This window comes from Xenopus laevis, chromosome 3S (assembly GCF_017654675.1).
Source record: "Xenopus laevis strain J_2021 chromosome 3S, Xenopus_laevis_v10.1, whole genome shotgun sequence".
Taxonomy (NCBI): domain Eukaryota; kingdom Metazoa; phylum Chordata; class Amphibia; order Anura; family Pipidae; genus Xenopus; species Xenopus laevis.
In genome coordinates this window covers 120,723,168-120,748,477 of record NC_054376.1, presented here as the reverse complement: position 1 = coordinate 120,748,477, position 25,310 = coordinate 120,723,168, and the positions used below count along the sequence as shown (strand labels likewise).

Here is a 25,310-nt window from a genome sequence, read left to right as displayed (position 1 = left end):
CTTTAGACTAGAAGAAAAGAACTTTCATTTGAAGCAACGTAGGGGGTTCTTCACAGTCAGGACAGTGAGGTTGTGGAATGCACTGCCGGGTGATGTTGTGATGCTGATTCAGTTAATGACTATAAGAATGACTTGAAAGATTTCTTGGACAAGAATAATATCCAAGGCTATTGTGATACTAAAGTATGAGTATATATAGTGTATGTGAGTGTATGGAGGGGTCAGTGTGTTTATGTGTGGATGTTGGGTTTCATATGGAGGGGTTGAAGTTGATGGACTCTTTTTTCAACCCAAATTAATTATGGAAGCAGACCCCATGTTCGCGGGAGGGCCCAGAGGAAAGAGGGGCCCAGACCAAAGGGACTGCTTCCTCTATACCGGTAGAGAAATCCCCTCTCCCTTCCTCCTCTCGAGTGGCCAGGCTGGGAGTAAGGGGTTCAAGCAGGTGGGTATAGAGGTTCTTGCCAGGCCCCTCTGGGGTGGGAGACCTTGTCCTCTTGTTACACCACTGGTCCCTGCCTGTAGCAGTGGGTGCCCAGACAGTTGCAGAGATCAGATTCATAAGGTGAGGTTTGAAGGACAGTGGGTGGGTTTGGGTCTGAATGGTATAATGTGCTATTTAGTCTGCATTTTTTCCAGTTCCATTTCTACCAGGAGAGAAAGGCGGGAAGTAGGGTGCTAATAACATGCACCTAGGTTTGCCACCTGGCCGGTATTTTAACAGCCTGGCTAGTAAAAATGATGGCTGATCTCAATGTTATTAATAGGGAAAAAAGAAAAATATATAGGAAGGCCGGTATTTTTTATCAGAAAAGGTGGCGACCCTACATGCACCCCTGCTAACTGGAATGAGATGCATGTTTTCTGAGGTCTACTTCAGAACTATGTGACAGCAGCTCCACATTGACACAATAATATAGTCCCAATTTCCATGTGGCAAATAATGTGGTGCTCAATCTGGAAGCTCTGTTGCATAGGACAGCTTCATTAGACAGTAAGAACTATGGAAAATCAGATGGCACTAGGGTTGCCACCTTTCAATAAAATTTGCACCGGCCAGTGATGGGGATGGTAAAAGGGGCGGGGCATCAAAGGGGGTAGGTGTGACTTCAAAACGGGTGGGGCATGACATCAGATGGGGCGGAGTTGCAGCGTGCGGTTGGCTAGGCGGCGAAGAAAAGGTAAATTTTGAGCAGGTTGGGGTGGGCGAAGGGCTTTAGTTAGGGATATTACAAATTTACTGTCAACTACATTGCCGGCTAGGCCGGTAAAATACCACTGGCCGGGTAGATGGCACTCACGTAGCAGTTGTGCCATTTTTAGTGCTTTATTGAGATCTCCACACAATGTTTCGGGGGGAGGAGATCTCAATAAAGGGGAGATCTCAATAAAAGCACGGAAAATATAAGCGCAACTGCTACACGTAAGTGCCATCTGATTTTTCCGCAGCTCCATATTGGATTGACTCAATGACCAGGCAAAAGGCAACAAGCATTCCTGCTAGGGTTGCCACCCGGCCGTTATTTTACCGGCCTAACCGGTAAAACACCTGGCAAGACTGAGGCCGGTATTACAAATTTATCGGCAATGTAACTGCTGGTAAATTTGTAATACACCAAACAAAAGCCCCTGGCCTGCCTCCAGTCTGGGCAAAACTTGCCTTTTTGACAGCTTTGCGTGCCATGGCTCCGCCGCCTTTGAAGGCACAATCCGCCCCATCAAATTGTGTGCCATGGCTCTGCCCCATTTGTCATCACAACCCACCCTTTGCCTTCACGGCCTGCCCCCTCCACCGGCCGGTGGAAATTTTATTAAAAGGTGGCAACTCTAATTCCTGCCCAAGCCCTAAACCCTCAGTAACAGTACAACAGGCCCGGACTGGCAATCTGTAGGTTCTGGCAAATGCCAGAGGGGCTGCTATAAGATGCCATAGAAAGTCAGTATTTAGTGGGCTGTTTGGGCCTCTGTGTATCTGAAAATCTTCATAGTCTAAAAGCAAACTTTTAGACTATGTTTTTGCCCCTAAAATGCATTACACGTGATTCCCCAGAAGCCCACACTATCCACTATTAGATTGTGTCCCCACACGCCTCAAACACATTGAACAAAGGTAAGACTGTCCCCACGAGCAAACCACACACTTCTCTGTCCCTAAACATGTGCGCTAAATTGCACGGACGATATTGAAACCGAGTTCCAGAAGTTTCTGTTTCTATGGGAAACACTAACAGAACAAAGAAACCGCTGGGCGCCACTGGATCTTTGTACGCAGCAAGGGACGTTTATTTGAGTTTAAGCGACAGAGAACAGCGACATGCAAAGCGCCGAGCTAGGAATTCACGATGACAAGCGTGTGACGTAGCGTCATGTCACTATGTATCCGCCACGTGCTATAGAGAAGCCACAACGTATCATAGAGAGCAGGCTGGGGGTATAGATAATACCCGGAAGTGAGGGAGGAAGTGTTCACGCTTTTCATTGGTGGGCAGGCAACGCTACCGAGCTGAAAGCAGGTTATGTGCAAATGTTTTGATCCGGTAACGTCCTGATTCAATCTCTGCTGTGATTATTCGTCCCGTACAAACGGCCTCATTCTCTCACTATTACTGCCGCCGACGCGGGCATTCTCCTTAATAAGCAGGTAAGGCTGGAGGCCTCGGGGCTGAGCTTCTCTCAATGGGACATTGCTGTGTATTTGTGTCTTATTTTTCCACCAAAAAAACTGTTTTGGCATAACAGATTATACTTTAAAGCGGTGGTTCACCTTTAAGTTAACTTTTAGTATATTAGAAAATGGCTAATTCTTAGCAACTTTTCACTTGGTCTTCATTATTTATATTTATTGGTTTTGAATCATTTAGCACCTTCTTCTGACACTAGCCATCTTTCAAATGAGGGTCACTGACCCCATCCAAAGAACAAATGCTCTGTAAGGCTACAGATGTATTGTTATTGCTACTTTTTATTACTCCTCGTTCTATTCAGGCCTCTCCTATTCATATTCCAGTCTCTTATTCAAATCAATGCATGGTTGCTAGGGGAATCTGGACCCTAGCAACTAGATTGTTGAAACTGCAAACCGGACAGCTGCAAAATAAAAGGCTAAATAACTCAAAAACTGTATAAAATAAAAAATTGTCTCAGAATATCACTCTCTGCATCCTACTAAAAGTTAATCTAAAGGTAAACAACCCCTTTGATACAATGCTTTAGTTGCTGTATAAACCATTATTTGGTTATATCTTATTATTAGGTCCCGACTCTTGTGTTGTGCCTGTTGATCAGCTGACTCCGGCAGTACTGTGTTTCAGGAGTCAGAATCAACAGTGCAGAGAATGTGAACAGCCGGACAGATGCTGCTTCCAGTTGCAAATTCCTGTACTAAACTGAAACACTACTTCAAATGTTGAACTTATGAATAGAGACCATTTTTTTTCATTATGGGAAAACATTTGTTTGACTAGTATAGAAATAACTAAGTTTTCCCATCTCTCAAAGGAAAATGATGATCGAGGTTGTATGCAACGACCGGTTGGGGAAGAAGGTCCGAGTAAAATGCAAGTATCCTTTGAGAGCTTTAAAATGACATGACTGTGTTGATGCGTGCGTGGGGGGGTCCCACCAAACCCACCCAATGTTAAACACTGTCTGTTGCTTCTGTCAAGACCCAGGTATATATGTGCACAGAGAGCCTTTTTATCTATATATTTTTATATGAGCTGGAGTTGTCCTACACATTCCCCAATGTAAAATAAATATTCATATAGACTCAAGTAACTCAGTACTAATTTTAATGAATTGCATGATTGGATTACAAAACAAATTACATTTTCTAAGAATTGTGTGTGTTCCCCTCTTTTATAGACAACAGGTTCACTTATACTCTCAAAATATATATTGTACCAATATACCTCGGTAAAAGAATAGCTAAAAGAGAGAGTTAAACAGCGCTCCTTCCAAACCATTTCAATGCTTCATACATACCGTATATACTCGAGTATAAGCCGTCCCGAGTATAAGCCGAGGTACCTAATTTTACCTCCAAAAACTGGGAAAGCTTATTGACTCGAGTATAAGCCTAGGGTGAGAAATGCAGCAGCTTCTGGTAAGTTTCAATCAAAAAATTGAGGGTTTCTGCTCCCATTGGAGGTGCCGGCGTCTCGTTTTTGGATGCCTGCGATCATTCTTGGACGCCGGTGAATATTCTTGGCGACTATTTTTAGACGCCGGCGACTATTCTTAGACGCCGGCGACCGTTTTTGCGCTTGACCCGAGTATAAGCCGAGGTAGAGTTTTTCAGCATATTTTGGGGGCTGAAAAACTCGTCTTATACTCGAGTATATACGATATATAAAAGTTCCTTGTTAGATGATATCTCATGCACACATAAGTGACAAGAGAACTGTGGGAACTTTTTAACATCTAACAAGTAACTTTTATATATGTAACAGGACCGCCATCAGAAATCGCAGGGCCCCATACGATTACATTTCCTGGGCCCCCTGGGCTGTGCCCACCGCAAGCCCCTCCTACAGGTCCGCCCTCCCCACAGGTCCGCCCCCCACCACACAGTAAAAAAAACAAAAAAATATTGGTGGTTAGGGTTCCCCCATAAAAAACATTTGTGTCCATGCCCCCCCCATTAAAAAATATTGGTGGCTAGGACCCCACATGAGAAAAAAAAATTGGTGGCCAGGGCCCCCCCACATTATAAGAAAATTGGTGGTCAGGGCCCCTTAAACGTCCATGCCTTCCCGAAGTCAGCAGCTCTCAGAAAGATTGGGGGCCCGGCTAATCAGGTAAGTGTGGCGTGGCCAGGCCCCCCTTTACCTCGGGGCCCCCTACAACTCTCCCCCCTGTCCCCCTCTGATGGCGGCCCTGTGTATGAAGCATTGAAATGATTTGGAAGGAGCACTGTTTAACTCTCTCTTTTAGCTACAAAGCAAAACAATCCTAAGGTTACCATACTCCACCCCTCCAGACCAATATTTGCCTGAAAATCAGCAACGTAAGAAATACACTCTGGCGAGAGGTCTGTCTTTCCAATGGGCCTGCATAGGTCTTTGTTATAATCTGATCATATAACTGGTCAAAGGATTATGTCTTCCCATTCATAGCATATAAATGGTTTGTAATACTGTTAAATACAAAGTTTTACCTCCTTGACTCACTTCTCTTAAGCTCGGACGACACCATTAAAGATCTGAAGAAACTCATTGCAGCGCAAACTGGCACTCGGTGGGATAAGGTTGTACTTAAGAAATGGTGAGTGCTTAGATTAGTAAGAGTCTATTTACAACACTTGCCGGCTGCACTGGACTAGGTGCATTTGTGTATTTTGTCCTTTGTACAGGGGACATAAATAATAATGCTAATCACCTTTATATTCCAGTGAGCTAGGAACGATTCAGCTAATGGGCAAGGCTTATAATGCCACAGAGTCAAATTCTCTCTTTTAGAACCAGAGCAACTTAGCATAAGAAAGCATTAAAGGATATATTTATTGTAAAATACAGGACAACCTAAACCTATACTAGAGCTACTGGACATGGCATAACTACTTAAAGGAGAAACAAACCCTTTACCAAAAAAACCCCCACCCCCACCCCACATAGACCCTCCCCCCCCCCCAGCCTGGCTGCAATGCCTAGGAAATGCCACTAACTTTTTACTTACCCCTCGGTGCAGATTCAGGGATCGCAGTTCACCGCAGCCATCTTTCTGGTCTTCGTGTCTTCTAGCGGTGCTTCGGCAATTTCTGTGTCTTTCGGTGCATGCGCTGTTTCGCAGGTCTCCGTCTCAGCTTACCAAAGATCTGGAACATGGCTCCGGTGAACTGCGATCCCTGAATCTGCACCGAGGGGTAAGTAAAAAGTTATGGGCATTTCCTCGGGGGGGGGGGCAGCCAGGCTGCGGGGGAGGAGAGGCGGGTTTACATGGGGTGGCAGGGTAGGGGTTTTTTGGTATAGGGTTTGTTTCTCCTTTAAAGAAGAAGGAAAGGCACCCCAAGTGAATATGCTTACCTCACATCCCAGGCCGGTACTACTATCAGGAGAAAACTGCACCGGCCCTGGGGTTCTTCCAGCGGAGCGTTCAGCTTCCTTCTTTCTTTGTGCGCATGTGCAGTACAGCGAAAAGCCAAACTTAAGCGAAGAAGTCGCTATTTCATTCTACTGCGCATGTGGCTGCCCTGGGAAATTTGAAGAAAAAAGAAGGAAGCAGATCGCTCCATGGTGCTCGTTGGAAGAACCCCGGGACTGGTGCAGTCTGATGGGAACACCGGCCTGGGGTGTGAGGCAAGTAAATACAATCACTTGGGGCTGCCTAACTTTTGGCATCCCCACTTAAATATGCATTTCCTTCTCCTTTAAAGGTACTGCAGCTGTTGACAGTAACCCACAGTCTGTCTTTTCTTCATTATACCTCTGATTGTTGTGTGAAGCACACACAGCTCAATATAATTAGTGCTGTAGCTAAACTGCATGGAGGGATTGTCCTAAAACAACAAAGTGTGCTAACCTCTGTCATGTTACCCTTTATATAGTGCCAGGGTGTTAATTAGCGCTACCTAGGGAACAACTTCTAAACGTCACACGCATAGTAACCAGGATGGTAAAGAACCCAGAACTGCAGAGCAGATCTATAGATTAAATGCATGCTTCAGTAATCAATTCAGCACTGCTTAGTTATTTGCCCAGCAGCATGGGATTTTACTGGTACAGGTATCCGTTATCCAGAAAACTCCAAATTACTGAAAGGCCGTCTTCCATATACTCCATTATAATCAAATAATTCCAAAGTTTTTCAAATGATTTCTGTAATAATAAAACAGTACCTTATACTTGATCCCAATTAAGATATAATTAATCCTTATTGGAAGCAGAACCAGCCTATTGGGTTTATTTAATGTTTACATGATTTTTTTAGTAGACTTAAAACATTATGATCCAAATTATGGAAAGACCCCTTATCCGGAAACCCCCAGGTCCCAAGCATTCTGCCTAACATATCCCATACCTTATTGTGTTAGTTTATTGGTCAACTGCAGGAATAGGTTTTGAGTCAAACTTGGAGCCCAGCATAGCAGCGACTCATCCACTGACTTCTTTTTGCTTTCTTGAAATAAAAGTTGCATTCGACTGATTTCATCTCACATTCTGCTCAGTATATTATGTAAGTGAATCCCCAAGGTCAGTTGACTGACAACAGCCAAAGCTTAGTGAGCCCTCCCTGTGCCCAAGCATAAAAAAAAGATGGAGAACTGCTCACAGGTATAGCCCTTCACTACTATGGCGGACTCATACAGTAAGAAGAAAATAAGTGCAGCATTTCTAATCTTATCCTTTGTCAGGTTTTAGTTCCTCCTTTAATGTTAATAGGTAGTGGTCATTAATATTCTAAAACAGTGTGTAGGTTTTATTTATCCTTCGCACCAAAAAAGTTGCAACAAACTGATTTTCAAACTGAACTCTCATTAAAGGACAAGGAAAGGTAAAATTGCTTGGGCTTTGAATTTGTTAAGCACCCTGAGTGAGCATAATTAATAATCACCTGCCGTAGGTGATTCTCCCAAGTCTTTACTGATCCCAAGTGGGCATGTGCAGGAGCACCTTGAGCTTGTTCCACCCAAAAAAGTTAGTGATATTTCTCAATGGGGTTCCTAGCAAATAGCCCTCCCCCCATATGTGTTAGAGAATATAATAAAATTGTATTCATTTTTTGCAGGTACACAATATTCAAAGACCACGTGACATTAAGTGACTGTATCCTTTGTACTAGTTTGCTTCTTTGGCATGGGAATTTTTTTTTGTAATTGTGCTTCCCAAGACGAATTCTGCACTGAAACCTGTTTCTCAAAAAGAGCAAACAGATTTTTTTTTTATATTTAATTTTGAAATCTGACATGGGGCTAGACATATTGTCAGTTTCCCAGCTGTCCCCAGTCATGTGACTTGTGCTCTGATAAACATCAGTCACTCTTTACTGCTGTACTACAAGTTGGAGTGATCTCACCCCCTCCCTTCCCCCCCACAGCAGCCAAACAACAGAACAATGGGAAGGTAACCAGATAGCAGCTCCCTTACACAACTGCCTGGTAGATCTAAGAACAGCACTCAATAGTAAAATCCAGGTCCCACTGAGACACTTTGTTACATTGAGTAGGAGAAACAACAGCCTGCCAGAAAGAAGTTCCATCCTAAAGTGCTGACTCTTTCTGAAAGCACATGACGAGGCAAAATGACCTGAGATGCACCTACACACCAATATTACAACTAAAAAATACACTTGCTAGTTCAGAAATTATATTTTACATCGTAGAGTGCAGTGTAAACTGTAATTTAGAAATCAAAACTGCATTATAAAAATCATGACAGAATCCGTTTAAGGAGGCCTGGGAAACTGCCAGTGTCTGATAGTCCGTACACAGCAGAACCGACTATAAACTAACATCTTTGCTATGTGGGAGTTAAGTAGCACAAGAACAAGTAGTGATGTTCTTTTTCTGAAGAGTCTCGTGCAGAGATGAGCTGATGCATATGTACCCAAGTCCAATGTTTATAGAACTTGAGCCATGAGTCATTATGGCACGTGCTGGGGGGGGGGGGATTATTTGGTTCCACTCATTTCCCGTGTTTTTCATTTTCCTTTAGTTATTTCAGTTTTGTGGTCAGGGAGTGTGCGGTGCAGGGGAAACATATTACTCTGGCATACTTCAAGCTGAATCCCTGGCACAGAAAAACACTTAAAACAGCAATTAGTTGGTTTTCATGAGCAACACAGACTTGGAGCATGGTCAAGGCTGTCAAACGCAGCAGTGTTTAACTCTTTACAGTTTTGGATAGTAACATCAGAAAATGGAAATATCTATATCCCTTGACACAATTGTTTAAAGTAGAACCAAAGCCTAACTAAAGAAGTAGCTAGAAATGTTGTACATTATGTTTTGTGCTTCTGTACCAGCCCAAGCCAACCACAGCCCTTTAGCAGTAAAGATCTGTGTCTCCAAAGATGCCCCAGTAGCTCCCCATCTTCTTTTCTGCTGATTCACTGCACATGCTCTGTGCTGCTGTCACTTACTGAGCTTAGGGACCCACTCACAATATACAGTACACATAGAATAGAAATGTCACAATATAAGGCTGATTAGTAATTAATACAGATAATTACTACATGGCAGCACAGAAACCAGTGCAATTAGCATCAGAATTTAATAATCAGCAAAGCTGTAGCATCAGCTTATATTACAGCCAGGGAAGCTCATTTTCTGCTGGATAATTAGTGACGAGCCCTAAGCTTAGCTTATCAACAGCCAATCAGAGCCCACTGAGCATGTGAGTGTCACAGACACTTTCCAAGATGGTGACCCCCTGTGACAAGTTTGAAGTCCTGGATCATTGCTGTTATTGAGAAGCTGGAATTTTAGAAGTTCGGCATATAAAATGTGGCATTTTTAGCCATATTCATTTTTAGGGTTTAGTTCTTCTTTAAGAATAGTGTTACTTTCATGTTGTAGAACTTTTTTTCCCAAATCAGAAACATGATAACCTGTAACTGAATGGGCAGTTATTTTTTTTGGCAACTTCTAATACTGCTTACTTGTACTGATAGTGTTTATTGCTTCTCGAATACAGTAAAACCAGATTTAACTTTTCCCTAGAACTGATGTTTTTTCACACACCCATACAGGCTTTGTGTTGTGTTTTGTTTTCTTTCGCGCTTCTCATTGGCAGCTCGTTGACCTCTATCTGGGACCATCTTGGCACCTTGTCCTGTACGTATCTGCCTGAAACCAGCAAGACTTCTGTTGGGCAGGTCTAAAGGGCCATAAATGTGTATTGATATAGTTGTCTCTTAGCTCATAGTATGATCCAGTTTGTGGCCTGGGGATCAGCCTGATTTGGCCAAATGCTTGTGTGACTAACCTGATGAGATCCACTTGATTACCAACTTTGCCAAAGGAGCTGACATTTTGTTGTATAGTCAGATAATCAACCTTCTCTAAATATTTCATGGACGCTTTTCCTTGACACATCCTGTAGATGAGATTCATGATGGAATGAACCTGGAGTTATATTACCAGTAACTCTCTCGTCTCCTGCTGTCTCGGCCCACATGCTCCAGTTTGTTTGTCTCCAGTTTCTGGAGATCTTCCATTTGAATTGGACTCTTACAATTACAATCCACTGCAGAAATGTTTTGTTGTTAAAACACATGATCATGTATTTATCTAACATACATATCTTTTGTGTGAAGGGAACTGGCTCATGTTTTTATTGGAAAAAGATAGTTAAACTTTTTTTTCTTTAATAAAATGTTAAATCAAGTCTTTTGTTTTCATGTCTTTCAGGTTTGACTGACAGGCAATCACAACCCTGTTTTCAAAATAGTTGGGACACTGTGTAAAATATAAATTAAAATAGAATGGGATGGTATTGAAATCATTTAGTTAAATCCTATATTTAATGGCAAATATAGCAGAACCCTTATATTAATTTTTTTAGGACCAAATTAAAAATAGCATAAAATCTGGGAAAATGTATTGTGCTTTATTCAAATAGGTGGGGTGCACCCCAAAAAAAACAATGTTTGGCTCTAGCTAGCAAGGCTTCCCTAAAACGTGTCCAAGAAAATATATAAAAGTCCCAGGTTCAATTGTATTCGCGGCCCTTAGCCGGCTTTAACTTGTATCCCCTCAAGTCCAAAACACAGTACCTATAACAGAAGCCAGCGGCAAAGGCACAGGACAAGACAAACAAAAATATAGGGTAATATTGTTTGGTATATAACATCCCTTTTGTGCTCGAAGGATGCTACTTAATTCACCACACTATGTGCAGCGTGACCAAGCCTCGGAGGAAGTGGCAGACGAAACGCGTAAGGCTGGTGACGTCACTGGAGGGCGCCCCATCGTCGAACACCAGGCAAGAACGCTACAGGTAGATTTAAAGTCAATCTGAGCGCTCTGGCTACATAGAATCTTTGCGGACAATTGACTGGGGGATGGTTCTCAACAGGACGACGCATAGATATGCATTCAAACTGTGAATACCATGTGAGTGCATTGTTTTAAAAAATGAAAAGGGTATTTTTACACTATTGCTGCTGCATATATCCTACAGTTTGCATTGGGAGGCGTGCTACGATATCGAGGAGATTTCATACATGCATTTGAACATACCCATCTGGAAAGATTTTAAGGAGAGTTTGAACATAAAAATGTTCTCTCTTTTTTTATCGCCTATGGTGGTGGTGAGTGTGGTGTGGTGAATTAAGTAACATCCTTTGAGCACAAAAGGGGTGTTATATACCAAACAATATTACCCTATATTTTTGTTTGTCTTGTCCTGTTCCCTGTGTCATCTCATGTTGCTCTAAAACCTGTATATATCACCATCAATGGTACCTTCACAGATGTGCAAACTACCCATGCCATGTGCATAACGCACCCCCATACCATCAAGGATGCTGCCTTTTGTTCTGTGCGCTGATTACTTGCTGGATTGTCCTATATGAACATCCATGATTTATAAAAAAAAAAAAAAAATTACAATTTTGATTAGTCAGATCAATTTCACCTCATTTGAGCTCAGGCACAGAGAAGATAGTGGTGTTTTTGATCATGTTTATGCATAATCCATATAAAAGCAGTGTGTTAAAAAAAAAAAGTGAATAAAACTCCAAATCCTAATAATCGCTTTTATTTCCATACACACAAATGCACTGGGAACACTGCACATTCTATTCCAAATAAAAAAACAAAGCATAATGTATCAAATGTATGTAATTCCTTTACAGAAAGTGAAGAAAAGGGAATATTAGGCTGTTCCAAAAAAATAGTATCTGCATTCATCTTTACAAACTCAAACATTCACTGTATAAACTGAAAAGTGCTTCAAGATTTTGCTTTCTTTTCAATCACTGAACTAATATTTAGTTACATAGTTAAATAGTTAAATTGGTTTGAAAAAAGACAAAGTCCATCAAGTTCAACCCCTCCAAATGAAAACCCAGCCCCATACACACACCCCTCCCTACTTTTAATTAAATTCTATATACCCATATCTATACTAACTATAGAGCTTAGTATCACAATAGCCTTTGATATTATGTCTGTCCAAAAAATCATCCAAGTCCCTCTTATAGTCATTAACTGAATCAGCATCACAACATCACTCGGCAGTGCATTCCACAACCTCACTGTCCTGACTGTGAAGAACCCCCTACGTTGCTTCAAATGAAAGTTCTTTTCTTCTAGTCTAAAGGGGAGGCCTCTGGTACAGTGATCCACTTTATGGGTAAAAAGGTCCCCTGCTATTTGTCTATAATGTCCTCTAATGTACTTGTAAAGTGTAACCATGTCCCCTCACAGGCGCCTTTTTTCCAGAGAAAACAACCCCAACCTTGACAGTCTCCCCTCATAATTTAAGTCTTCCCTCCCTCTAACCAGTTTAGTTGTACTTAGTCTCCAGCTCATTTATATCCCATTTAAGGACTGGAGTCCAAAACTGAACTGCATACTCCAGATGAGGCCTCACCAGGGACCTATAAAGATGCAGAATTATGTTTTCATCCCTTGAGTTAATGCCCTTTTTTATGCAAGACAGAACTTTATTTGCTTTAGTAGCCACAGAATGACACTGCCCAGAATTAGACAACTTGTTATCTACAAAGACCCCAAGATCCTTCTCATTTAAGGAAACTCCCAACACACTGCCATTTAGTGTATAACTTGCATTTATATTATTTTTGCCAAAGTGCATAACCTACATTTATCAACATTGAACCTCATTTTCCAGTTTGCTGCCCAGTTTTCCAGTTTAGACAAATCACTTTGCAAAATGGCAGCATCCTGCATGGAACCTATAGTTCTGCACAATTTAGTATCATCTGCAAAAATAGAAACAGTACTTTCAATGCCCACCTCCAGGTCATTAATAAACAAGTTGAAAAGCAAGGGACCTAGTACAGAGCCCTGCGGTCAGGGCCGCCATTAGAAATCACGGGGCCCCGTACAACAAAATTTTTGGGGCCCCCTGGGCCCCGCCCACACTGACGACCAAGCTCCGCCCCATATCCCGCCCACATCGCAGTTAAAAGACCACACAGACATCAGCGCTAAAAAAGTAACCCCCCCCCACACAAGTTGTAAAAAGCTATTGATGGTCAGGGCCCCCTTATAAAAAAAATTGGGGCCCCAAAAAAAAAAAAATTAAATTTTTTTTTTTTTTTAAAAACATTGGTGGCAGGGGCCCCCTTATAAGTTAAAAAAAACTTGGGGCCCCAACAAAAAAAATGTAAAAAAAACTAAAAAATAAACAAACATTGGTGGCAGGGGCCCCCTTATAAGTTAAAAACAAATTGGGGCCCCAAAAAAAAAATTTGGAAAAAAAAAATTTTTTTGAAAAAAAAAAAACTGGTGGCAGGGGCCCCCTTACAAGTTAAAAACAAATTGGGGCCCAAAAAAAATTTAAAAAAAAAATATTTTTTTTTGAAAAAAAAAAAAAAACTGGTGGCAGGGGCCCCCTTACAAGTTAAAAAAATTTGGGGCCACCAAAAAGAAAATTAATTTTTTTTAAAAAAAAAAAAACAAAAAAAAACAATGGTGGCAAGGGGCCCCTTACGAGTTAAAAAAAAAATTGGGGCCCCAAAAAAAAAGTTTTTAAAAAAAGATTGGTGGCAGGGGCCTATAGAATATTAAAATAATACATTGGTGGCCAGGGGATTAAAAAAAAAAAAACACAAACTGGTGTTCAGTAGAATTGAACTCATGGCTTCAGTACTTCAACTTCGCCTCCTTTCGTGACTTCGGGTCTTTTCACCGCTTCAGGACTTCAATTTCGGCTGTTTTCGTGACTTCGGGTCTTTGCGCTGCTTCAGGACTTCGGCTGTTTTCGTGACTTCGGGTCTTTTCGGCGCTTCGTGACTTCGGCTTTTTCCGTGACTTCGGGTCTTTTCGGCGCATCGGCTTCGGCTTTTCGGCACTTCCGCATTCGGCACTCAAGAGGAATGACGTACGGCTCGGGCGCTCGTAAGGGGGGCCCGTATCTTCAAAAAAATGCAGCGCTGCCGGGCCCCCCTTCATGCCCGGTACGCTTGTCCCCCCTGTCCCCCCCTGATGGCGGCCCTGCCTGCGGTACTCCACTAACAACACTGGTCCAATTAGAAAATGTTCGATTTACCACCACTCTTTGTAGTCTATCTTTTAGCCAGTTCTCTATCCAGGTACAAATACTATGTTCCAGGCCAACATTCCTTAATTTAACCAGTTGTATAATCAGTGTTTCTGAGAACTGCTGCACATCTGTTACATGGAGTCCACCAACTTCTGGCACCTGTAACATTCCACAAGTCTTCAGCATTTCTTGGTTTTGCCTCAGAAAGAGCCACATGTTTTCTATTGGATTAAGGTTCTGGGATGGGGCTGGCCCCTCCATAACATCAATCTGGAACCAACTGGTGTTTTTGGGGTCATCTTGTTGAAACACTCATGTGAAGGGCAACATACAAGTATTTTGATGGATTGAAACTGATCCATGATCCCTGGTTTGTGATAAATAGACCCAACACCAGTGTATGAGAAACATCCCCATATCATGATGCTTGTGCCACTATGTTTCACTGGCTTCACTCTGTACAGTGGCTTGAATTCAGTGTTTGTTGTTTTTGGGTCTAGGGCCAACAAAACGTTTGTCAGACGACCACCAATCTTGCTTTCATCAGTCCACAAAATATTGTGCCATTTCTCTTTAGGCCAGTCATTGTGTTCTTTGGCAAAGTGTAAGCTCTTCAGCACATCTTTTTTTCAACAATGGGACTTTGCTGGGGTTTCTTGCCGATAGCTTGGCTTCATGTAGGCCTCTTCTAATTGTAACAGTATCAAAGGTAACTTTACTCCTACTTCCTGGAGCTGATCATTGGCTGAGTCTTTTCCAGGTTGTGGACATTCTTCTATCCATTCGAATGAGTTTTCCTGTTTTCTTCCATGTCTTTCAGGTTTTTGTTGCCATTTTAAAGCAACAAGATCATTTTATCTGAGCAGCCTATCACGTTCTGCATTTCTTTATACATTTTCCCCTCCCTAATGAACTTTTTAATCAAAGAATGCTGTTCTTCTAAACAATGTCTGAAAGAAGCCATTTGACTTTCAGAGAGAAATGCACTATAAGCAGCATGCACAACATTTGCTCCTTCCTTCCTTAAATAAGGACCGTAATTGACACCTGTTTATTCACAGAATGAATGAGCTCGTTAATTTAACTCCACACTGCTATTATTTGGAACAAGCTATTATTATTATTATTTTGGACACTGTTATTATTTGGAACAAGCCTCAATGACACAGAATCAGCAGCAGGTCAGGACTGTTGGGTTTCTATAACTCTACTACACCTACTAGTAAATTATTTGCCATGAAGAAATATCATTTCTACCAAAAACTGTAAGTGACGGTCAGATAGGGGGAAGGGAGAGTTAGTAAGTTTAGAGCATGATTATGTTCTATATCAGACAGTTCCTCAAGGTGGCAATGCAGACTAGCCTGTTGAATGAATCCTTATAATATCAGTAGCTTGAGTAAAGGCTCGTGGCAGTTTGAAACTTTTTCAGTCATTTGCTACATTTTACATTTTTACATATTGAAGCTGCAAACAGTCAATTTTTTTTTTTTCCATTCTGTTCCACGGAACAATAGCACTGTAAACAAGTAGTTTAGTTTAAAAATCTGTGTTTGCCCCCCACTTATGAACATGTTGCACCTGTATTTCGGGTCACATAAATAAGTGTGCCTTTTGTCATAGGGCAGGTGGTACATATAGTGCTCCCTTACTTGTAGGACACAATAAATCTTTTTACTTTATTTCAACTATTTGATGGAAGATTGCCTTTGAGTGCCTGCTCCAGATTCATTTACGCTCAGTGTCAGACTGGCGGACCAGGATACCAGGAAAACTCCCAGTGAGCCCAGGTGTCAGCCGTTCTGCTTCTAAACATTTGTAACAATTTCATGTCCATTTTTATGGAAACATAGGGGCCAAATAGATGCAAAATAGAGTATATCATATAAAGATAAGTACTAAGAAAATAAAAATTGAGTGAGAAGTGGAAGAAAATTAGCTTGGAAAAAAGGCCCATGGTCTGGTGACTTTCTGGTGGGCCCCTGGCATCCCAGTTCAACACTGTTTAACGCTCTTTCTTTAGTGTCCAGTGACCTGCAGCGGGGAGTGAAATGCAAAAGTCATAGTGGTGTTGGGCCTGTTTTTTTTTTTTTAACTTTACATCTTGCACTTAATAATTTACCCCTTAGAAGTCCTATTCAGTTGCAAGTACAAGCTTTGATTTGATGCTAGGCTTCTCTGACAGTTTGGAGTTTGCCTTATTATATCACGTACCACTCAGCCTGTCAGCAGAGACTTTATCTTCTATTGATTCTCCTGTAGAAGAGACATAATTAAAGGGATACTGTCATGGGAAAAAAAAATTCAAAATGAATCATTTAATAGTGCTGCTCCAGCAGAATTCTGCACTGAAATCCATTTCTCAAAAGAGCAAACAGATTTTCTTATATTCAATTTTGAAATCTGACATGGGGCTAGACATATTGTCAATTTCCCAGCTGCCCCAAGTCATGTGACTTGTGCTCTGATAAACTTCAATCACTCTTTACTGCTGTACTGCAAGTTGGAGTGATATCACCCCCCCAGCAGCCAAACAAAAGAACAATGGGAAGGCAACCAGATAACAGCTCCCTAACACAAGATAACAGCTGCCTGGTAGATCCAAGAACAACACTCAATAGTAAAAACCCATGTCCCACTGAGACACATTCAGTTACATTGAGAAGGAAAAACAGCAGCCTGCCCAGAAAGCATTTCTCTCCTAAAGTGCAGGCACAAGTCACATGATCAGGGGCAGCTGGGAAATTGACAAAATGACTAGCCCCATGTCAGATTTCAAAATTGAATATAAAAAAATCTGTTTGCTCTTTTGAGAAATGGATTTCAGTGCAGAATTCTGCTGGAGCAGCACTATTAACAGATTCATTTTGAAAACATTTTTTTTTCCCATGACAGTATCCCTTTAAAGATAAAGAAGCAGATACATTAAAACCTGGATACTCTTCCAACAAAAAGATCTACTCCAGGAATCACTGCTTGCTTATTTATTTATAGTATACATGATGTGGCTAAATTTATTTATAGGGCAATGACACAAAGTAGTTGCTGTAGCAAGCAATGCCAGTCAGCAGCATCAAGGGCAAATAAGGTCTTGAGTTGTATTAAAAGGGGCATAGAGTCACGGGAGGAGGGGGTCATTCTTCCACTGTATAGAGCACTGGTAAGGCCCCATCTAGAATATGCCGTACAGTTTTGTCCTCCAGTGCTTAAACAAGCCATTATTGTATTAGAGATGGTACAGAGAAAGGCATCTAAGCTGGTAAAAGTTATGGAAAGTCATCCCACACTCAGCCCTAAACTGCCTGCTCATTGGGAGAATTTGATTGGAATGCCCTGAGCCCAGGCTGTCCAATTGGATTCTGCAGGCAGGATTTGGTCCTTTCAGGACACTTTTATGGTCCTTGTTCTGCCCATGAACTTGGTAGGCATTTTTATTACATCACCGCTTTACAGGAGATATAAACCCAATAAAAGAATTAACGTGGCAATCTGAGCACTTTTGCAATTTACAATAAAACCTAAATTTTAAATGCCCTTATAAGTTTTTCTTATTTGACACAGTTTTTTTGTGGTTTCACCAATACATTTACCTGATTTTACATTTTCCCATAGAATTCATAATACACTTCCCTAATTTAACACCATTTTTTTTTCTGGTCCTCTGGAAAATGTAAAATGAGGGTTCTGCTCTATATTACTTTTCTATTTTCAGTGGTTTGAGATATTAGTCATTTTAGACTGCTAATACCAGGCTTTCAACTCAAGAGCCCTCTTTGGAGGGTAGAGTGTCAGTAGTCCTAACAGTCGATGCACTTACAGTATAGTCAGTTAACCCTTGGGTTGCTGATACTAAATTTCAAAAAGAGCCAAAAGCCTGGAAATGGCCGTCTGAAATGTTTAATATCTCTGGAAGCAGTGAAAATAAAATTGTATTGTGAGTTGAAAAAGTGCTTAAATGACCACTCTCTGTAAGATAACATAAATATGTTTTTTGTGTTCACTTCCCCTTTAGTATAGTTTATCCCTCAAACATGTAGTCGATTAGGTTATGGGCCCACAACATGTAAGAAGTTGGACAGCCATTGACCCTCACTTCATAATGTGGTTACGAAGACACAAATATAGCTGTCATTCTCCTTTAGTTATGGCAGGATTAACATTTTTGTATAAAAATTTTTTCTTTTTCTGGTCTAAATATAAATTACGCATGTCAACGCCTAAGTGTTAGCCAACTATGTGTTTCCCGTGTGTGCTGGTGGGGGTATATATATACTTTCAGGTAGAACAGCCCCTGGTTGAGGTTGAGTCAGAGGGGTAAATTTACTAAACTGCGAAAATTCGCTCAGACAACGCAAAGTTACATCCAGGGCGCCGAACGATGGCAAATTTTCGCTAGCATTACTTCGTCAAATAAAACAAAAGATGTGCTAGTGTTCAATTCTGCCTAGCGCAACTTCGTTAGAGTTCTTCGCTCAGGCTAATTTGCATACGTAATTTGCATACTGCGTATCTTGACAGCGCTATATAAATAAATGATGATGATGATGATACGGTGGGAAATTTAAAGATGGATGGACTTATATGTTGCAGCAAATACATTACACTACACAAGTCCAGGGAACCTTAATAAAGAAAATAGAGTTGTTATAATGCCCTACACATGAGCCCACTGTATAGTTTATGTGCCATATGTTAGAAAATGTATGGGGGAACCTGGTTACCCCAAAAAAATTTCAAGGCCTTTTGCAGGCTATCACTCTGAAAAAAAGGAAAAGATGCCAGCGTTTTTGGACTTAGAAACTTTTTCAACTAAAAAATATGATGTAAGTAACAGAAGATTGAGTAAGATCTCTGCACTCCATTGCACTTCCCTGGTCTGAGCTGGCGAAGTCAAGTCTGGCGAAAGAGGTAACGTTCAGTAAAATCCGCATCTTAGTGAATTTGCAGAGTAATGTCCATTCGCCAGAGTGAAAATTCACATGGCAATAGAGTTTGAATCAACGCTAGCATCTATCTCCTTCGCTAGCGAAGTGACCCTGCGCCCAGTTAGTAAATCTGCAAAGTCCCTGAAAACAGTAACGCTCGCAAATCTTTGCCCTTTAGTAAATCTTCCCCAGAGTGAGAGAGAAAACCAGTTCTGGTCACCAGTTCTGCAAATTTGATTTAGGACAGACCACATTTAGCATAGACATATTTACCATGAAAATTGTTTGCAATCAAAAGAATGATTCTGGGGAAAAGACATGGTTCAGGCAGTTTATAAAACACCAACTTTTAAAGAGCAGCTTTAAAAATTCTTCCAAGAAAAGAGGTGCATAAAAGGGATACTATCAACTTTAAACCATAATTGAAACATCAGAACCGTGACCGCTAGGTGTGGAACTTTCTACCCTCTGCTTGGCTATCATTGCTTATGTGCATTGTGCTTTCTAGTTTAACTGCCACTTATAACCTCACAATTGTGGAAGCCTGACAGTGCAGGATCCCCCTGAGAGTGAAGACCAATCAACACATTCAAATGATGTTCAAATTGACATTAAAATATATGAAGAGTAGTGGGGATGTTGGACAAATCTATATTATTGGACATGTATACCATATAAGCATTCCCTGTAAGGAATAGAGTATATAGATGATACCGATACCGATCATGTGCAGAAGCCCCTGACATAAAGCAAAGAAACAGCCTTAAGGTTCTGAACTACTAGGGAAAAATTTGAAGACCCTGGGTCTTTGGTGTTTAATGGCTGTGATTCTGGTTCTAGTAATGGAAATCAAACCTTGAGGTTAAAGGCCCTTACTTTCTGAAACGTGGGTCCACAAACACATCGTTGGTGCTGCTCTAGAGACAATTTTGGACTTAGTGCAGTGCTTCATTTCATCTTTATTTATTAAAGGACAAGGAAGTTAAACTAAATAAGTAGGCTAGATGATGTTTTGAACTTCTGTACCAGCCCAAGGCAACCACAGCCCTTTAGCAGTAAAGATCTGTGTCTCCAAAGATGCCCCAGTAGCTCCCCATCTTCTTTTCTGCTGATTCACTGCACATGCTCTGTACTGCTGTCACTTACTGAGCTTAGGGACCGACTCAAAATATACAGAACGCATAGAATATAAATGTGGCAGTATAAGTGTTGGGGACAAGAGGAATCCTTCCCCTGTTTTTCTGCCTGTGACATCATCCAGCCCAGTTACAGGCTGGAGAGTGATCCGATCCTGGAGAGAGGGTGTGCCTGACTTTGGAGCCAAATGTATGGGGTCTCCCAGAGAGCTGAACAGAGCCAGCATGAGTAGCTGTAAATCTGTCAAGTACAGAGAAACTGTTAAATCTGTGGAGGTACAGATTGAGCCCAGTCTGTTCCCTGCCAAACTGCTAGAGACTCAGAAGGAGAAAGGTGCCACTGGTGAGATAGATCCTGCTGCAGAGCTGCCAATAATCTCCAGTGTGATTTCCTCTGAGAGCACCCTGGTGAGTGAGCCACCCAAGGGAGGATATTGGCACGGATACAAGCATTGGGCCCCAAAGTGAAGACAAGTCTTGTGTATTTACCTGCTACGTGGGAGCTGCTGCTAAATTCCAAAGGGAGAGGTACTTTTGGGAAATGGTAGCGCTACCTGGGGAATAAGAGCTCTGGGGAAGGAACATTTCATTTGAACTGTGTGGTTATTAACCCCTTCTGGAGGATTGGGACTTTGATATTAAAAAGGACTGTGTTGGAGCAACATTTAAGTACCTAATAGTGGTTTAGGTAGTGTCTCCAGTATAGGAGTGCATGGTGTATTAGTTTGCCCAAGTTTTACTGCTGTTTATATAAAGTTTATATTTATTTCATTTGCAAACTGTGTGTGTTTTATTATTCCTAGTGGAATCCCCCTGAGGTGTGTTCCTCAGTATTCCCTAGGTGGAGGCACTGCACTGTAGTTCCCAGTACTTTTCATACGCAAAAGGGACTCAGGGCCCCTGGATTGCCAAGGGTAAGTTGCTATTTAAAGAGACAATAACCAAATTAGGGCTATATAAGGCTGATTAGTAATTGATATAGATAATTACTACATGGCAGCACAGAAACCAGTGCAATTAGCATCAGAATTTAATAATCAGCAAACCTGTAGCATCAGTTTATATAACAGGCCAACCTCATTTTCTGCTTGATAATTAGTGACGACCCCCTAAGCTTAGCTTCTCAACAGCTGCTCAGAGCCCACTGAGCATGTAAGTGTCACAGACACTTTCCAAGATGGTGACCCCCTGTGACAAGTTTGAAGTCCTGAATCATTGTTGCTATTGACAAGCTGAAACTTTAGGCTATTGCAATGATTTCAGTATATAAAACATGGCGTTTGTATCCTTATTCATTTTTATGGTTTAGTTCTCCTTTAAAAGCCAGTAGAACCATAATTAGTAGTGGAAGGGTCTTTACAACGTCTGCTCCCATTACTGTGAGACTCAAGTTAGTCGTGTCTATTTGGATCCCCTTTAGATAGCTCTTTACATATCTGGCTATGGCAGCTATATAAATAAAAATATCCATGCATGCATACTTACATACATATATCAATGAATACATTCATTTCTACAACACAATCCGTATTCAACCTCTTACCAGAAGCATCTGATCCATAAACAATGAACTCGATAGAGACATTATCAAAAGAATCCTGGCTTGATAACCTATACATCCCGGAGTCATTGAGTTGTGCCTTTGGGATAAACAAAGAAGCATTTTCGGGGGAAGAAGGTAAGATTATTGGTAAATCCTGGTGGCAGAATAGATTTTCTACTACAGTTGTTGGTGGAACCCTTTAGGCCTATGTAACAGCTCTGAGAACTGAAAAACAAAAGTTCACCATTGCGTTCCCACTTCAATGAAGGGATTTTTGTAATGGGTTTCTCCAGCAGGTTGTAAGTCACGGGTATCTTTACAGGTTGTCCAACACTTGTCTTGATGATCTCTTTGTGGGCCTTCAATGTCATAAAGTTGTGAGAGGCTATAGGAAGAAAATAATATGGAGATCAAAAGTATTTGTCTTACAAGCTGTGCATGAGAGTAGTGGGTAGTAATTGTAAGTCCAGATTTGAAGGACACACATTCAGGAGGACCACATAAATTGATTTGAAGGGTGCAACATGGGTTAAATAAACAGAGCATGTGTTGGACACAGTTTCTTTCAGTGTAATTACCAGCTCCTTAGTTCGTCAGGGCATTTGAGGGAATAGGAGGCTTTATTTAATCAAATTATCCATCACCATTTAACCCCCACATAATAAAGAACTGCTCCTTATCTGTAAACCTGAGATACAAATAATCCCCTGACTATAATGAGAGGCAAGTAGAAAAGGGTAAAAGCAAAACAAATATAGGTTCCTGAAATAAATGCAATTAATATCATGGAAGTATTGTGTAAACTACCAATAAATATGGACAATTAATGGGCAAGGTTAAAGGAACAGTAACACCAAAAAAAGTGTTTTAAAGAAATAAAATATAATTTGCTGTTGTTACGCATTGGTAAAAGCTGTGTTTGCTTTAGAAAGACCACCATAGTTTATGCAAATAGTCCTTCAATAAAGGGGTAACCTTAACCAGTACCAAATACTTATAGTCAGCGCCGGACTGGGGGGCCCCGGGGCTGCTGCCTTGGGGCCCTCCACCCCTGATGAGAAGCACTCTCTGGCCCCCTCCCCGAGTCGCAACCAGGCCCCCCTCCCCCAGCCACAACCCGGCCCCCTTCCCCGAGCAGCAACCCGACCCCCTTCTCCACGCTGCAATCCGGCCCCCCTCTGGCCCCGTGCCTAGCTTCTTTTTCTTTCTGCTGAGCTGGGGGCCTGGGAGGAGGAAGCAGCTTCCACGAAAGGACGCATCTGGGCCGGCAGGGCTCATGAGGACAGGGGCCCACCGGCTTTTTTTCCGGTGTCCCGCCAGACCAGATCAACACTGCTTATAGTGTATGGACGTGGTGTTTGCTCTCAAGCACCAGGGTCGCACTCTGTACGGATTCGGAAGTTAACTCCTCACTTTTGTTTACTGATCAAAATTGCCCTTTAAAGGGCCACCCACCTATTTCATGGAAAAAGTTGTAGCCTCTATTATCTGTTTCAGAATTCTGTTTCAGTGTCTATTTTAGTCTCCAGCAGATGGGGAAATAACATTACTTTGTTTATGAGGCACACAACTAAGGCTTATATCAATACTATACCCAATGTTATAGGAGGCTAGTTGGCGGATGGGCAGCACACAAGGGAGAGTGATGTGGCTCTATGAGGTGGTTGGAGGGGGCGGGGAGTTGAACCCTAGGATGTTTAGCTTTGCAAGAATGTTACAACACATGGATGGTTTTACTAGTGCATTTTAAATCTGACCTCTCTAAATAAAATAAACATGATCTAGCCATATACAATATAGGGAGCACTGAGAAGCAATTGTGCCTTCTGTTTGCATCCAAAGTGCTTTGGCATAAAGACACTGTATTGTGTCATATTTGTGAGGGGCTTTTGGGAAATCTGTATATGTCCATCAAAGGAAAATCATTGTAAGTATGATGCAATTCTCCCTTTTCCCTGGATGTACTCTATATCGGCACCCACTGGGACATATTGCCTAATCTTCCCTCCCAACTGTGCATTAAGCTTGCTAACCCTCTCCTGGATATTACTGCAATAACTGACTGTTGTGAAGTTTGCCATCTATTCATTGTTGTACTTTCAGCTCCAACTACAGAACCTAGTAATGTACTGGAGACTATCGCAAATGGTATCCCAAAACCCAGAACAAACACCAAGGTCCGGGACCTTGGGGTTTGTTCTGGGTTTTGGGATACCACACCTCACACATCTGTCTCAAACAACCGCCTTTTGCTTTGGTAAGAGGCCTCCGCTGCTCAGATGCCGCCAGGTCTTAAAGTGAGACGACCAAGGGGGAATTTCTGGGCAGACAGAGAACCGTAACATATACAGAAAGTGCAGACATGGAACAAGCAAGGACAGTACTAATAAGACAATTGTGCAGTAGAGAAACAGGAATCAGGAGCGCTGGCCTGGACTGGGAGTCGAAATAAGCCCTGGCATTTCAAGTACAAAGAAGCCCAAACACTAGCCCAATAAATAGTGACTGTCTATGGCAACTTGCAGCAGCCCCTCTGGCATTTTCCAGAACCCACAGATTGCCAGTCTGGGCCTGTAGCAGCGTAGTCAGGATAAACAGGCCAGATGGATGGAATTAATTGGGCTGGATAGTTTTGTGTCATCTGCAAACACTGATACATTACTTACAATACCCTCCCCATAGTCATTAATGAACAAGTCAAATAAAAGTGGACCCAATACCGAGCCCTGAGGGACCCCACTAAGAACCTTACTCCAAGTAGAGAATGTGCCATTAACAACCACCCTCTGTACCCGATCCTGTAGCCAGTTTCCTATACATGTGCAAACGACTTCATTAAGCCCAACAGACCTTAGTTTAGAAAGCAGTCGTTTGTGGGGCATAGGGTTGCCATCTTTTCTCAAAGTTTTTACCGGGCAGTGGGGGGCGGGAACAAAAGGGGTGTTCCGTGATGCAAAAAGAGGGCTGAACCACGTGCAGTGCCGCAAAAGGGGCGGAGGCACGCTGCATGATGGCCAAAAGGTACGTTCTAAGCAAATTGGGGGCAGGCCAAGGGCTTTTTTTTTTTTACATTACCAGTAATGTCATCTACATTACCAGTAAATTTGTAATATTGGCCCGGCCTTGGCAGGTGTTTTACCATGTAGTCCGACAAATACCGGCCGGGTGGCAACCGTAATGGGGCACGGTATCGCTTTGCTAAAATGTAAATAGATCACATCTGTAACATCTTTATGCATCCAATGATATACTAATCTAAACATCGATATGTATTGTATTTAGGGTTGCCACCTGGCCGCTATTTTACCAGCCTGGCCGGTAAAAATGATGGTCGATCCTAATGTTATTAATAGGTGAAAAAAGATAAATATATAGGATGGCCGGTATTTTTTTTCCAGAATAGATGGCAACCTTAATTGTATTCTACAATAGGATTACAAATAAATGTCAAGATGCATGAACAGTATATCACTGGATGCAGGGAATTACAGAAAAAGAAATCTGTTGTGGAACAGGAGAACTGTATATACTA

The 25,310-nt window shown here is 41.7% G+C and overlaps 1 protein-coding gene across 1 annotated transcript; it reads left to right on the top strand.

Moving 5' to 3' along the window:
* The first annotated feature begins 2,464 nt into the window (after positions 1-2,464).
* On the top strand, positions 2,465-10,324 carry ubl5.S (ubiquitin like 5 S homeolog). Its single transcript, NM_001095584.2, has 5 exons — positions 2,465-2,641; positions 3,499-3,561; positions 5,182-5,265; positions 7,726-7,763; positions 10,041-10,324. The coding sequence occupies exons 2-5, from the start codon at positions 3,506-3,508 to the stop codon at positions 10,082-10,084; spliced, it is 222 nt and encodes a 73-aa protein (NP_001089053.1). The 5' UTR covers positions 2,465-2,641; positions 3,499-3,505; the 3' UTR covers positions 10,085-10,324.
* Positions 10,325-25,310: the final 14,986 nt, after the last annotated feature.

What these genes read in the sequence shown, in the direction of transcription:
- ubl5.S (NM_001095584.2), top strand. Translation starts at nt 3,506, where the DNA reads ATGATCGAGGTTGTATGCAACGACCGGTTGGGGAAGAAGGTCCGAGTA. An exon ending in AAGGTTGTACTTAAGAAATG is followed by an intron (nt 5,266 to 7,725) that starts GTGAGTGCTTAG and finishes CATTTTTTGCAG; the next exon opens with GTACACAATATTCAAAGACC. An exon ending in CCACGTGACATTAAGTGACT is followed by an intron (nt 7,764 to 10,040) that starts GTATCCTTTGTA and finishes CACATCCTGTAG; the next exon opens with ATGAGATTCATGATGGAATG.